General features: G+C 44.3%; 1 protein-coding gene across 1 annotated transcript in view; it reads right to left on the bottom strand.

Moving 5' to 3' along the window:
- Positions 1-247: 247 nt before the first annotated feature.
- The window catches only part of CAMKMT (calmodulin-lysine N-methyltransferase), a 688167-nt gene continuing 674119 nt past the window's right edge, over positions 248-14295 (bottom strand). The window contains exon 11 of the mRNA XM_033936811.1: positions 248-508. Within this exon, the coding sequence (XP_033792702.1) occupies positions 431-508 (78 nt within the window). The 3' untranslated portion in view covers positions 248-430. The remainder of the gene's footprint in view (positions 509-14295) is intronic.

Here is a 14295-nt window from a genome sequence, read left to right on the forward strand (position 1 = left end):
AAAGTAGGAAAATGCATATTGTTGTGAACGGTGAAATGCAAAGCTGACAATAAAGCCTGTGGCCTAGAAAAGGACAAGAAAGTTAGTCTTTTGCACAAAAGCAAAAACAAGGTCCGTATTCATCTTTTGCAAGTCATGAAAAGGAACTGCAAAACAAACAAGATCAAAATAATCTGTATGGTTTAGAAAAGTAGAGAAATAAATTAAACAACCTGTGCCCTCCCTGCAACCTCCCCCCCCCCCCAAAAAAAAAAAAACATCAAAAACAAACAAACAAAAAAACATCCACCAAGTTCCCTAATGTGTAGAAATGTTCACACACACAAAAAAATTTGCAGTATTTCTAGTCCAATGAAAAAAGTCTAGTTATGTTAAGCAGGTAGAAAAGATTGAATATCCCGCATCTTTCCAATTTAAAAAATGTTTTCTTTTAGTCATTCTTGGTCAGAAGAAGAAGAAGCGGATAATGGAGATTTTCATCATATATTTCCTTTTCTTCAGTTTTCAGCTGTAAAATTGAAAACAAAATGATAGGTTAAACAGACAAGTCTTATCATACAGCTAAATATGACTTTTGATGTGAATTATTGGACAAAATTAAGTAAGCAAAAGCAGAAAACTAGATTAGCATGCGCAGAGATTCCTCATAGGGGGCCCCATTTACAAAGCTGTGGTGGCAATTCCCGTGTGACAAATGTGACGCAGTCCATTAAATTCCTAGGGACCTAAGAACATAAGAATAGCCTCACTGAGTCAGACCAATGGTCCATCATGCTCAATAGCCTGTTCTCAAGGTGGCCAATCCAGGTCACTAGTACCTGGCTAACAACCCAAGCAGTGGCTTCCCCCATGTCTTTCTCAATCACACACTATGGACTTTTCCTCCAGGAATTTGTCCAAACCTTTCTTAAAACCAGCTACGCTATCCCCTCTTACCACATCCTCTGACAACGTGTTCCAGAGCTTAACTATTCTCTGAGTGAAAAAAAATGTCCTTCAATTGGTTTTAAAAGTATTTCCCTGTAACTTCATCAAGTGTCTCCTAGTCTTTGTAATTTTTGACGGAGTGAAAATCAATCCACTTGTACCCGTTCCACTCCACTCAGGATTTTGTAGACTTCAATCATATCTCCCCTCAGTCGTCTCTTTTCCAAGCTGAAGAGCCCTAACCGTTTTAGTCTTTCCTCATACAAGAAGAGTTCCATCCCCTTTATCATCTTGGTCGCTCTTCTTTGAACCTTTTCTAACGCCACTATATCTTTCTTGAGATAAGGAGACCAGAATTGAACACAATACTCCAGATGAGCTCGCACTATGGAGAGATACAGGGTAGAGAATGATGTGCTGGCTGTTACCCGCGGCTAGTCACAGGTAGCCGCGGGTAATCCGCCAAAATGGCGAGGGGGAAAAAGTGCTCATTGCGGGTACAGAGACAAGGCCATCCACCGCCCTGTGGAGCGGTGAATGGCCTTGTCCCCACAGTTAAGGGAAGGAACGCGCACGGCCATCAATCATGCGCGGCCCCCTCCCTCCTTCCTACCTACCCGAATCTATCTATCTGCCTCCCTCCCTCTTATCTTCAAGGCATGTTTTGAGTAACTTTCATAAAGCCGTCAATGCCTGCAAGCAGTAGCGTGCATGTGTGGCGGAAGCTTCTCCTCTGACGTAACTTCCGGTTGCATCAGAAGAGAAGCTTCTGCACACATACGCACGCTACTGTTTGCAGGCTCCAACAGCTTTGTGAAAGTTACTCAAAAAGCACCGTGAAGGTAAGGGGGAGGGAAGGAGATAGATAGATAGATTCGGGTAGGTAGGAAGGAGGGAGGGGGCCGCACGAGGGGTGCCAAAGGGCGGTGAGGTGGTGAGAGGGAAGGGTGGTGGAGGAAAGGAACAGACGCTGAAAGGGGTGGAGAGGAACAGACATTGAAAGGAAATGGGGAAGACAGAGTGGGGAGAAGATGCTGAAAGGACATGGGGAAGACAGAGTGGGAAGAAGACACTGAAAGGACATGGGGAAGATAGAGTGAGGAGAAGACACTGAAGGGAAATGGGGAAGACAGAGTGGGGAGAAGATGCTGAAAGGACATGGGGAAGACAGAATGGGAAGAAGACACTGAAGGGAATGGGGAAGAGAGAGTGGGGAGAAGACGATGGAAGGGAAGAAGACAGAGATGCCAGACTATGGGGGAGTGGAGGGAAGAAGATGGGTGCCAGACCAATTGGGGGGGGGATTGAAGGGAGAAGCACAGTAACAGAGCAAATGGAAGACACAGAGAGAAGACAGACAATGGATGGAAGGAACTGAATGAGAAAATGAGGGAAGCAGAAACCAGACAACAAAGGTAGAAAAAAATTTCTATTTATTTATTTTATTTTTTTGCTTTAGGATAAAGTAGTATATTAGTTGTGTTTATAAAAATTTATAAACAAAGCCCTGCCAGCTGAACATATTTCTCTAGTTCAGCAGCCAGAACTTTGATTTATAAGGAAGGAATAAGCTAAATATTGCAGTACTGAGGTTTGTATGGATGCTGCGGGGACAGGGACGGGGCGGGGACAGTGGTTGCGGGGCCGGGGCGGTGATGGGGACAAATTTTTCCTCGTGTCATTCTCTAATACAAGGGCACTATAACATTCTTAGTCTTGTTAACCCTCCCTTTTTAAATAATTCCTAGCATCCTGTTTGGTTTTTTGGCTGCCGCCACACATTGGGCGGAAGGTCTCATCGCATTGTCTATGATGATACCCAGATCCTTTTCTTGGGCGCTAATCCCCAAGGTGGGCCCTAGCATCCGGTAACTGTGATTCAGGTTATTCTTCCCAATGTTCATCACTTTGCATTTGTCCACATTAACTTTCATCTGTGCCGTGCACTGATTGTTCCAGCTCCTCTTATCTCTGTATCCTGCTCACATGTATCAATGATTTTTCATTGTGCCTATCTTAGCTGATTGTCCAGCTCTTCTTGTAAACTGCCTCAAACTATTATGGCTTTGGCGGTATATAAAAATAAAAATTATTATTATTATTTGCGACCGTGGCTTTGTAAAAGTGGCCCATATTTCTTCTACAGTACATCTGGTGCTTCCCCTTCTGGTTCAAAAGATTTTTTTTTTTTTTTTAATCAGCCTTCATGTGTAAATCTAAGTATGAATGAGCTGTGTCCTTTATAAATTGGCTGGATATTTTGGCATTTGGGCTTTTTTTTTTTTTTTTTGCTACTAGAAAAAAAAAATACAGTGGTACCTTGGATTACAAGCATAATCCGTTCCAGGAGCATGCTCGTAATCCAAAATGCTCATATATCAAAGAAAGTTTCCCCATAGGAAGTAAGGGAAACTTGCTTTGATATGTTTCCACCCCCCACCTTCCCCCCACCGAGGCCAGCAGCGCTGCTCTCCCCCCCCCCCCGAGAACTGGCATTGCCCCCCCCGAAGGCCCCCCCCCGCGATCCGGCCCCCCCCCGCCGCCATCGGGCACCCCCCCTGCCGCCATCGGGCACCCCCCCCGCCGCGATCTGAGATCCCCCCAACCCTCTTCTTACTTTTCTGTAGCCTCCGCAGCGGCACCGGCACCAGCATGTCCTGTGCGTGGTGCCGGTGCCTGAAGATCTGCTTCCTGTGCTGGGCCTTGAGAGTTCACGTTCGACGTGAGAGTTCACGTTCGACGTGAACTCTCAGGCCTTGCACAGGAAGCAGATCTTCAGGCACCGGCACCACACACAGGACATGCTGGTGCCGGTGCCGCTGCGGAGGCTACAGAAAAGTAAGAAGAGGGTTCGGGTGGGTTGGGGGGACCTCAGGTCGCGGCGGGGGGGGGGGCCCGATGGCAGCGGGGGGGCCCGATGGCGGCGGACGGGGGGGGGGGGGGGTGCTGGATCGCAGCAGGGGTGCTCGCAAATCGAAGCGCGCTCGGTTTCCGAGGCGCCGATTTTGCGAATGTTTTGCTCGTCTTGCAAAACACTCGCAAACCGGTGCACTCGTAAACCGAGGTACCACTCTACTGATTTGTTTTATTATCACTTTATATATTGCTTTTTCAAATGTTATTCTATCATAAAATTTGGGGGTTTCACACTTTCCTTTCTTCAGAATGAATAAGGCCCAAATGCTATAACCAGCGCCTAAACTTAGGCACCTATTTCAGAGGCCCTACCTAAATTAAGAACAAGCTCAATTAAGCTTTTTAATCAGCACTGATTGAAACATAGGCGCCTATCAAGAAAGCGCGATTCTGTAACAAGGCGCCTCTAAAAATTTTGGCGCCTTCAATAAAATAGGCGCTATGCATGTTTGTCGCCTTGTTGCAGAATCGCTGCTCTTCAGCGTGCTTAAGCGCTCAGCTAGGCACCTACCTTTTAGTCGGGCCTAGAGCTGGCCTATTTCTTGGGCGCCTCCAGCGCCTTAGCGCGATTCATTAAACAGCACCCAATTTGACTTGAATCGCGCTGAACAGTGCCTAACTTTGGGCGCTTCTTATAGAATTTGTTCTTAAGTTCCTAAAGGCTGAAGTACTTTACAGAATTAACCCCCTCCCCCTGATTTTTTCAAAGGCACTCTAGCAGCTGCTGCACAGCAAAAGTCCTGAAGTGCTTTAAATCCCTATGGGCTTCGGGGCAGTTACGGCAGCGGCTCACACTATCAGGCTTTGTAAAAGAGGGGGGTATGGTAGAAGTCTGGAAAGTCCAAAGCACCTATTTTTGCAACAGTGCTCACTGAAACATGTTAAGGAGGAAACTTATTTCCATTCTGCAGGAAGAAGAAAATCTTTATTGGCACTGAAATTCCTGTTTATTAATGACACGCAATTCAGTTTCTCAGTTCTTAAGACAGAAAACCCCTTGTGCTATGGTAGTTTTTTTTTAACTGTGAAATGACTGAGCTGGATATTATCTGACACTAACACACTTTTTCTTCCCTGGCATGGGAACATACAGCAGAGCTACTCTTTAAATTCTAATCCACTTTGCTAAACAAATTGCAATCTGTTCCCTAAGATCTTTAACTTTATAACAGGTGGTTCACATGGGATTACCTATCAATTTTTTCTTCATCTCTGAAGCTTTGTGACCTAACAAATTAGCTGTTTTTAGAATACAATACATAGAACCACCAAAATAACCAAAATAGACCAAAATGACACTGGATATAATTTCTTTTATCTTTTTCTCTCTATTTATAAACGGGGACAAGCCTCAGAATATTGAGTATCAGATTTTCACCCATTTAGGGTTCTTTCAAAGAGAAAGACATTTCTTTTCTCTTACATTCACGTCACTGAATGGGTGAAAATCTAATACTCAATATTCTGAGGCTTGTCCCCATTTATAAATAGAGAGAAAAAAGAAATTATATCCAGTGTCATTTTGGTGGTTCTATATATTGCACTGAATTTAAAACCACTTATAAAGCTGTATTGTAACATATACTGTATAGCACAAGGTATACATTAAATAATAATAACATAATAATAATAACAGTTTATATACCGCAATATCATGAAGTTCTATGCGATTTACAAAAGATTAAGCAAGGTACAAATTGATTGAACTTAAAAGGGGAGGAAGAAAGAGAGTTGGTGGGGCAGGAAATCCATTTTTGAGGATAGAGAGATTAATAGGATATGGTGATCAATATCGAGGGGGAAGGAGAAGAGGGGTCAGTTGTCTAGATATTTTAGGAACAGGTGTGTTTTTGTACGTTTCCTGAAATCCTCATAAGTGGTGGGCGAAAGCAATTGATCTAGGTCCCTACCCCACAGCGCTGCTTGATGTGAGAGAAGGTGTTCGTGGTGTTTTTTCAGTTTGCAACCTCTAACTGCAAAGGGCTCCTTTTACAAAGCCGCGGTAGCGGCTTCAGCGCGCGTGACTTTTCATCACGCGCTAACCCCCGCGCTAGCCAAAAAACTACCACCTGCTCAAGAGGAGGCACTATTACGCACATTAAACCGCTATCGCGTCTTCGTAAAAGGAGCCCAAAGATTAAAGGGAAAGTTATCAACAAAGGGTATGGTTAAGATGGATTATTTTATTAACTCCAGTTATGAGTAACTAGGCCTCATTGCATAAATGAGACCTGTGCTGAAGTAGTGATAAAGTAACATCTTAACATTAAGACCCCTGAGGAAGAAGTGTTGGGTCCGGTACGCTTTACAACCAGAACTAGTTTTTGGATATGATTTTTTTATTGAAGCTTGTATACATGTATTTATTGAATAAATTCCAGCACCTTGTAAATTTTCTGCAGTCTTGTTTTGGTTTTTGCGTTACATCTTAACGGTAGCCCATGTTGATAACGGTCCCCTTCATGTGAAGAGTTTAAGTCTGTGGCAACCAGAGCTGAGCTTGTGATGTCATAATGCCTCATTCCACCAATGCCTAAGAGCCAGCCTCATCAGTGATGTCACGTGGCTTGACTGCCTTATACATGGCTCACTTTTATTACACATAGCAGTGACTTCTGATTTCTAGAGATATTTCTTTTTTCTTTAAGGGGGGAAGTTATCAATGTGAGCTACAGTCAAGATCAGGGCAGGATTAATTCTTCAAGGGCCCCTAGGCACCCAAGTATGCTGGGCTACCCCCCACCCCTGCCCCGCCCATGCCCCACCCCTGCCCCGCCCACATTTATCTGTTTTCTTATTTACTTCTTTATTTCCACTTGTATTTCTTTTTTTATTTTTTATTTTTTAATTCAAAACAAAGATTAGCATACCAGTGAAGTTTTTCTTCTATGCAGCCCCCAAACATCTCTGAACAAATCCCCCTTCTTTCCCTTCCCACCTACTTACTTACCCAGGACTTTAACTCTGAACCCTTTCCATGCATATATAAAAGTGTTCAGGGGGGTCACGTGATGCAGTAAGCCCGGGCAGTCGCAGCCGGCCTGAGCTCCCGGGCCCCGAGTCTTCACTTTGCGACCGCGCGGCAGACCGGAGGGAAGTGAGCATTTCCCCGCCTCCAGTGTAAAGTGGACGGCGTATGGACCGCTATTTGGCGTCGCCGGCACACCCGATGGCCTCCCGATCCACGAAAAAGGATCGCGAACGCACGAGGCAGGGAGAAGAAAAGATGGCAGCCGGTCCTTCGGCGGCGGTGAGTCACCTCGCCCCTGAGGCACTGCAGGCTCTTACATCGGCGGTGACCTTAGCACTGCAGCCCAGCCTGGATCGCCTCTCTGAACAACTCCAGAGGCTGGAATCTAAAATTTCGGACACAGTCACCCGCACAACAGCCCTGGAAGCTCGGGTATCCGGTGTGGAAGATATCCAGGGGACACAGTCCACTGAAATACAGGCTTTACTAGAATTAACCAGGAAACAGGGCGACTGCCTTGAAGATCTGGAGAATTGATCCCGGAGATCGAATCTGCGTTTTCTGGGATTCCCTGAAACCTTGGTGGGTCCGGTCCTACTGCCCACCATAGAAACCTGGTTAAAAGATACATTCCCTATGCGGGGAGACATGGGCCCCCTACGCCTAGAACGTGCCCATCGCATAGGTCGCGAGCAGACTGGGACTGGACGACCCCGCATGATCATAGTTAAAGTGCTTAATTATCATCATAATGTGGAAATCCTTCGCCAATACAAACAGCAACGGGACCAGCTGAAATATGGAGAGGCTGAGATTCGAATTTTTCAGGATTACTCGGCCGCCTTAACCGAAAAGAGAAAATTATTTTACCTACTTTGTTCCACCTTGGCGGATAAAAAAGTGAGATTTATGTTTCTCTACCCAGCCATCTTGAAATTACATCATCAGGGTCAGTGGCACTCGTTTGACTCTTCAGCGGACGCAGCTACATACCTTAATACTAATCTGCTACCACTCCAAAGTCCAGATGGCTGAGCGGACCGTTCTTGGATATGCACTGCTAAACATAGTAACATAGTAACATAGTAACATAGTAGATGACGGCAGATAAAGACCCGAATGGTCCATCCAGTCTGCCCAACCTGATTCAATTTAAATTTTTTTTTTTTTTTTTTTTTTTCTTCTTAGCTATTTCTGGGCGAGAATCCAAAGCTCTACCCGGTACTGTGCCTGAGTTCCAACTGCCAAAATCTCCGTCAAGACCCACTCCAGCCCATCTACACCCTCCCAGCCATTGAAGCCCTCCCCAGCCCATCCTCCACCAAACGGCCATACACAGACACAGACCGTGCAAGTCTGCCCAGTAACTGGCCTAGTTCAATATTTAATATTATTTTCTGATTCTAAATCCTCTGTGTTCATCCCACGCTTCTTTGAACTCAGTCACAGTTTTACTCTCCACCACCTCTCTCGGGAGCGCATTCCAGGCATCCACCACCCTCTCCGTAAAGTAGAATTTCCTAACATTGCCCCTGAATCTACCACCCCTCAACCTCAAATTATGTCCTCTGGTTTTACCATTTTCCTTTCTCTGGAAAAGATTTTGTTCTACGTTAATACCCTTTAAGTATTTGAACGTCTGAATCATATCTCCCCTGTCTCTCCTTTCCTCTAGGGTATACATATTCAGGTCTTCCAGTCTCTCCTCATACGTCTTCTGGTGCAAGCCTCCTATCATTTTCGTCGCCCTCCTCTGGACCGCCTCAAGTCTTCTTATGTCTTTCGCCAGATACGGTCTCCAAAACTGAACACAATACTCCAAGTGGGGCCTCACCAATGACCTGTACAGGGGCATCAACACCTTCTTCCTTCTACTGACTACGCCTCTCTTTATACAGCCCAGAATCCTTCTGGCAGCAGCCACTGCCTTATCACACTGTTTTTTCGCCTTTAGATCTTCGGACACTATCACCCCAAGGTCCCTCTCTCCGTCCGTGCATATCAGCTTCTCTCCTCCCAGCATATACGGTTCCTTCCTATTATTAATCCCCAAATGCATTACTCTGCATTTCTTTGCATTGAATTTTAGTTGCCAGGCATTAGACCATTCCTCTAACTTTTGCAGATCCTTTTTCATATTTTCCACTCCCTCTTCGGTGTCTACTCTGTTACAAATCTTGGTATCATCTGCAAAAAGGCACACTTTTCCTTCTAGCCCTTCAGCAATGTCACTTACATACATATTGAACAGGATTGGCCCCAGCACCGAACCCTGAGGGACTCCACTAGTCACCTTTCCTTCCTTCGAGCGACTTCCATTAACCACCACCCTCTGGCGTCTGTCCGATAGCCAGTTTCTGACCCAGTTCACCACTTTGGGTCCTAACTTCAGCCCTTCAAGTTTGTTCAACAGCCTCCTATGAGGAACTGTATCAAAGGCTTTGCTGAAATCCAAGTAAATTACATCTAGCATATGTCCTTGATCCAGCTCTCTGGTCACCCAATCAAAAAATTCAATCAGGTTCGTTTGGCACGATTTACCTTTTGTAAAGCCATGTTGCCTCGGATCCTGTAACCCATTAGATTCAAGGAAATACACTATCCTTTCTTTCAGCAACACTTCCATTATTTTTCCAACAACTGAAGTGAGGCTCACCGGCCTGTAGTTTCCTGCTTCATCCCTGTGACCACTTTTATGAATAGGGACCACATCCGCTCTCCTCCAATCCCCAGGAATCACTCCCGTCTCCAGAGATTTGTTGAACAAGTCTTTAATAGGACTCGCCAGAACCTCTCTGAGTTCCCTTAGTATCCTGGGATGGATCCCGTCTGGTCCCCTCGCTTTGTCCACCTTCAGTTTTTCAAGTTGCTCATAAACACCCTCCTCCGTGAACGGCGCAGAATCTACTCCATTTTCTCGTGTAACTTTGCCGGACAATCTCGGTCCTTCTCCAGGATTTTCTTCTGTGAACACAGAACAGAAGTATTTGTTTAGCACATTTGCTTTCTCCTCATCACTCTCCACATATTTGTTCCCAGCATCTTTTAGCCTAGCAATTCCATTTTTTATCTTCCTCCTTTCACTAATATATCTGAAAAAATTTTTATCTCCCTTTTTTACATTTTTAGCCATTTGTTCTTCCGCCTGTGCCTTCGCTAAACGTATCTCTCTCTTGGCTTCTTTCAGTTTCACCCTGTAGTCCTTTCTGCTCTCCTCTTCTTGGGTTTTTTTATATTTCATGAACGCCAACTCTTTCGCCTTTATTTTCTCAGCCACTAGGTTGGAGAACCATATCGGCTTCCTTTTTCTCTTGTTTTTATTGATTTTCTTCACATAAAGATCCGTAGCCATTTTTATCGCTCCTTTCAGCTTAGACCACTGTCTTTCCACTTCTCTTATGTCCTCCCATCCTAACAGCTCTTTCTTCAGGTACTTTCCCATTGCATTAAAGTCCGTACGTTTGAAATCTAGGACTTTAAGTATCGTGCGGCCGCTCTCCACTTTAGCCGTTATATCAAACCAAACCGTTTGATGATCGCTACTACCCAGGTGAGCACCCACTCGAACATTAGATATACTCTCTCCATTTGTGAGGACCAGATCCAATATCGCTTTTTCCCTTGTGGGTTCCGTCACCATTTGTCTGAGCAGAGCCTCTTGAAAGGCATCCACAATCTCCCTACTTCTTTCCGATTCCGCAGTTGGAACATTCCAGTCCGCATCCGGCAGGTTGAAATCTCCCAACAGCAGAACCTCCTCTTTCCTTCCAAACTTTTGGATATCCACTATCAGATCCTTATCAATTTGCTGCGATTGAGTCGGAGGTCTGTAGACTACACCCACGTAGATAGAAGTTCCATCTTCTCTTTTCAGAGCAATCCATATCGCTTCTTCCTCTCCCCAGGTCCCTTGCATTTCGGTCGCTTGGATATTGATCTTTACATAGAGAGCTACTCCTCCACCTTTATGACCATCTCTGTCCTTCCTAAAAAGATTATATCCCGGTATGTTTGCATCCCATCCATGTGATTCACTGAACCATGTCTCTGTGATAGCAACAATATCTAGATCTGCCTCTAATATCAGGGCTTGCAGATCATGAACTTTGTTGCTTAGACTGCGAGCATTTGTGGTCATCGCTTTCCAGCTATTTTTCAGCGATAATCTCCTTTTTCGTATGGATTTTTGTGTCGTTTCACTTTCCGCTGCAATACTAAGAAATGAGTTGCTGATATTGCTTTTGTTGCAGCCTTTACTACTATCACATCTTTTCTTTTGCTGGGGGTGGTCTCTACATACACCACCCCCACCTTCTAGTTTAAATGCCTAGAAAAATATTGTCTAAATTTCTCTGCAAGGTTTCTTTTTCCTGCTGTAGTAATATGTAGCCCATCAGTGCTGGTTTACCTTGATTGCTGTTTAGCAATTTTTTCACTGTACTTACTATTTGGACTTGCAATGTTTTGGAGTCATGGCACTCTGGTCTGTTGTTTACAACTTGACTAGACTTCTTTTTTTGGAGTTCTATGTGGTGTTTAATTAGGTCTACTATACACAGGTTAGGTTTGTACTTTCCGCTGGTAGCCATGTTTGATATTTGTATTATTGAATGACTCGGGACTCGGGGAGGCATCCTTCTCGTACCCTTACACACCTGCAGAGTCACCTCTGGTGTTTCTGTTGATGTGTCTAGTACTGAGGGAGGGGATGATGACAATAGGGGGGATGGGGGGGTTGGATGGGGGGTGGACGGGGGAGGGACGGGTTGGGAGGGGAATTTTTTCTGTTATTTCTTTTTTTTTTCTTTTTCTATCCCTGTGTAGAGTGGTCTTTTTCTTGCTATTTGTTTGCATTGTACTGGAGGCGGGGTGGGCACCTCCGACAGTAGGATATCTTTACTGTTTTCACCAACAAGATGGAGGGCCATTAAAGCGTGTTACTTCCAATATGCTATTAAAGGTATATCTCTTTGTTCAGCTATTCCGGGTAAGGCTGGGAACCTGGGATGGCCTTGATAACTTGGGTCGAGCTAGCTATTTCTTTGCTTTTTGGGATTCTCTATGTCTTTAGCTAATTCTATGCGAATAATGTCTTGGAATGTATCGGGTATATCCTCCCCAGTTAAAAGAACGAAAATTCTTAATCAACTTAAACATCATAAAGCGGATATTGTGTGTCTGCAAGAAACACGTTTGAGACTTGCATCCAAGAAGGCCGCATGAGCAGTCGCATGAGTTTCACGCTCCCGTCTATTCCTTGACATAATTTGTCCAATTAAACCTTTACCTGCTTCACGATGCCGAAGAGGAGGGGACGTAGCGCTGCTGGAGCCTCGCAGCGCTCCAGAACAGCCGTCTTCGGGAACATCGAGGACTTGATGAGGAGAATGCAGGGCACGCCGACAGCTTCGGGGAGTTCCCCGCAGGAGACACACGGCGGAGGCGCGTCAGTGGCGTTCACCATGGGGCTGGAGACATCGTTGAGCCCCGAAGTGAGAGCACCACCCCCACGCCCTCAGTCGACCAGTTCCCCGCGAGAGGAGGAACTTCCTGAGGTTGGAGTTCACTTCCTCTCGGAGGCTAAGGAGGAGAACACGGGGACTGTGCCACGGGACTCCCTGCTGGAGCAGAGGAGTCTTAACGAGGAGACTGTGGAAGAAGCAGTGGGGGATAAGAAAATCCAACAGAAAATCCAACAGATTGCAGGAGGAGACACGTTGCCAGAGGGTGAGCTAATTAACTTAAAATTACAACCATTGCAAATTTTGAAGCCCCGAGAGGTTACATTAGACTCTCTGTGGGACCTGGTAGCCAATTTGGCAAAATCTATTAATCCACAACTGCAAGAAGTAGAAAAGAAATTAGAAAATCATGGAACTGAGATTAAAAATTTAAAGACTGGACTTGAGGACTCAAAAATTTCAATACAAAATATTCATCAAGAACTTAAAGTATCACAACAAATTACTGAGGTATTAATTAAAGATAATACTAATTTAAGAAGGAAGATGGAAGCAATGGAAAACTTTTCTCGTAACAATAATCTCAGATTGATAAACTTCCCTAGGGTCTCTGTGATAGCCCCAAGGGAAATGTTGAAACGTTATATGACGGAAATATTGGAACTCTCTGATGAATCATTACCACCATTTACGCAGGTTTATTATCTTCCAAGTAAGCCTCAAGACCAACAACAACAACAGCAATTACAACAGAAGTCGGGACCTGATTTAATGAATATATCCAATATATTGGAAATGTCTGATAGAGAATTAGTGACCCCTGCAACCTTATTATTGACAGTAGCTCTCGCACCAGATAAAAACTGGTTGCTGAGACTTTTCTTTAAAAATAAGCAAAAAGAGTTTTTAGGTTGTAAAATTCAGATGTTCCCAGATTTGGCCAAGGAGACGCAGAGAAGGAGAAAAGAATTTCTGTTAAGGAAACCTGGTGTTTTATCTCTGGGGGCAACTTTTTACTTGCGACACCCATGTAAATGTGTTGTTAATTACCATTCTCATAAATATGTTTTCTTTGAGCCATCTCAACTGACAACTTTTCTCACAACTGCATCTTTGGAGAAAGAAAGTGCTTAGTTTAAGAAAGGGTGCCTTAATCTCATTCGACTAGCTATTACTTTGTTTTAATAATTTTCTTGTCGCCTATTTTCCTTCTTGGATCTTTTTGAGGACTTGAGTAGAAATTTATGCTTATATGTTCTTTGATATATGTTTTCATTTATATTAATTTCTTGCTAAATTTCCTTTCTGTACAAGTTATAATATGCTTGAATATATTGAAAATCTCAATAAATATTAAATTAAAAAAAAAAAAAAAGAAACACGTTTGACGGATAGCGAACACGCTAAATTGAAAAAATCTTGGGTGGGGGCCGTTTATGCGGCTTCGTCACCTCAGAAAAAATCTGGGGTGGCGATCTTGATCCACAGATCTTTACCATGTCAGGTGCGTTTGGTGGAACAAGACCCTCAGGGACGATTTCTCTTGCTCTTTCTAACTGTGGGTACTTACTCCTTCTATTTGCTCAATTTATATGCACCAAATGTATATGATCACTCCTTCTTTGAACGCATTGCTAAATTGCTATCGGAACACGTGGCTGACTCGTTATACCTGGCAGGGGATTATAATCAGGTACTTGATCAGAGAATTGACAAATCTAATCCGGGAGTGCCTCCGGTGGAGTCTAGCAGGCGGGGTATTCCGTATTTGTGTACGACTTTAGATTTGGTTGATCCTTGGCGCCTACTGCACACCTCGGAACGTGATTATACCCATAGATCTCGGGCCCATGGTACGTTTTCTAGAATAGATTATATACTTGTTAATAAATCATCCTTTCTTCATATTGATGCCGCTACTATAGGACCATCGGCGATCTTAGATCATTCTTTGATCTGGGTGGAGGTTAATGTTGGCTTCAATATCCGAGGCCCCTCCCGGTGGCGCTTTCCGAGTTA

The sequence above is a fragment of the Geotrypetes seraphini genome, chromosome 3, assembly GCF_902459505.1.
Source record: "Geotrypetes seraphini chromosome 3, aGeoSer1.1, whole genome shotgun sequence".
Classification (NCBI taxonomy): domain Eukaryota; kingdom Metazoa; phylum Chordata; class Amphibia; order Gymnophiona; family Dermophiidae; genus Geotrypetes; species Geotrypetes seraphini.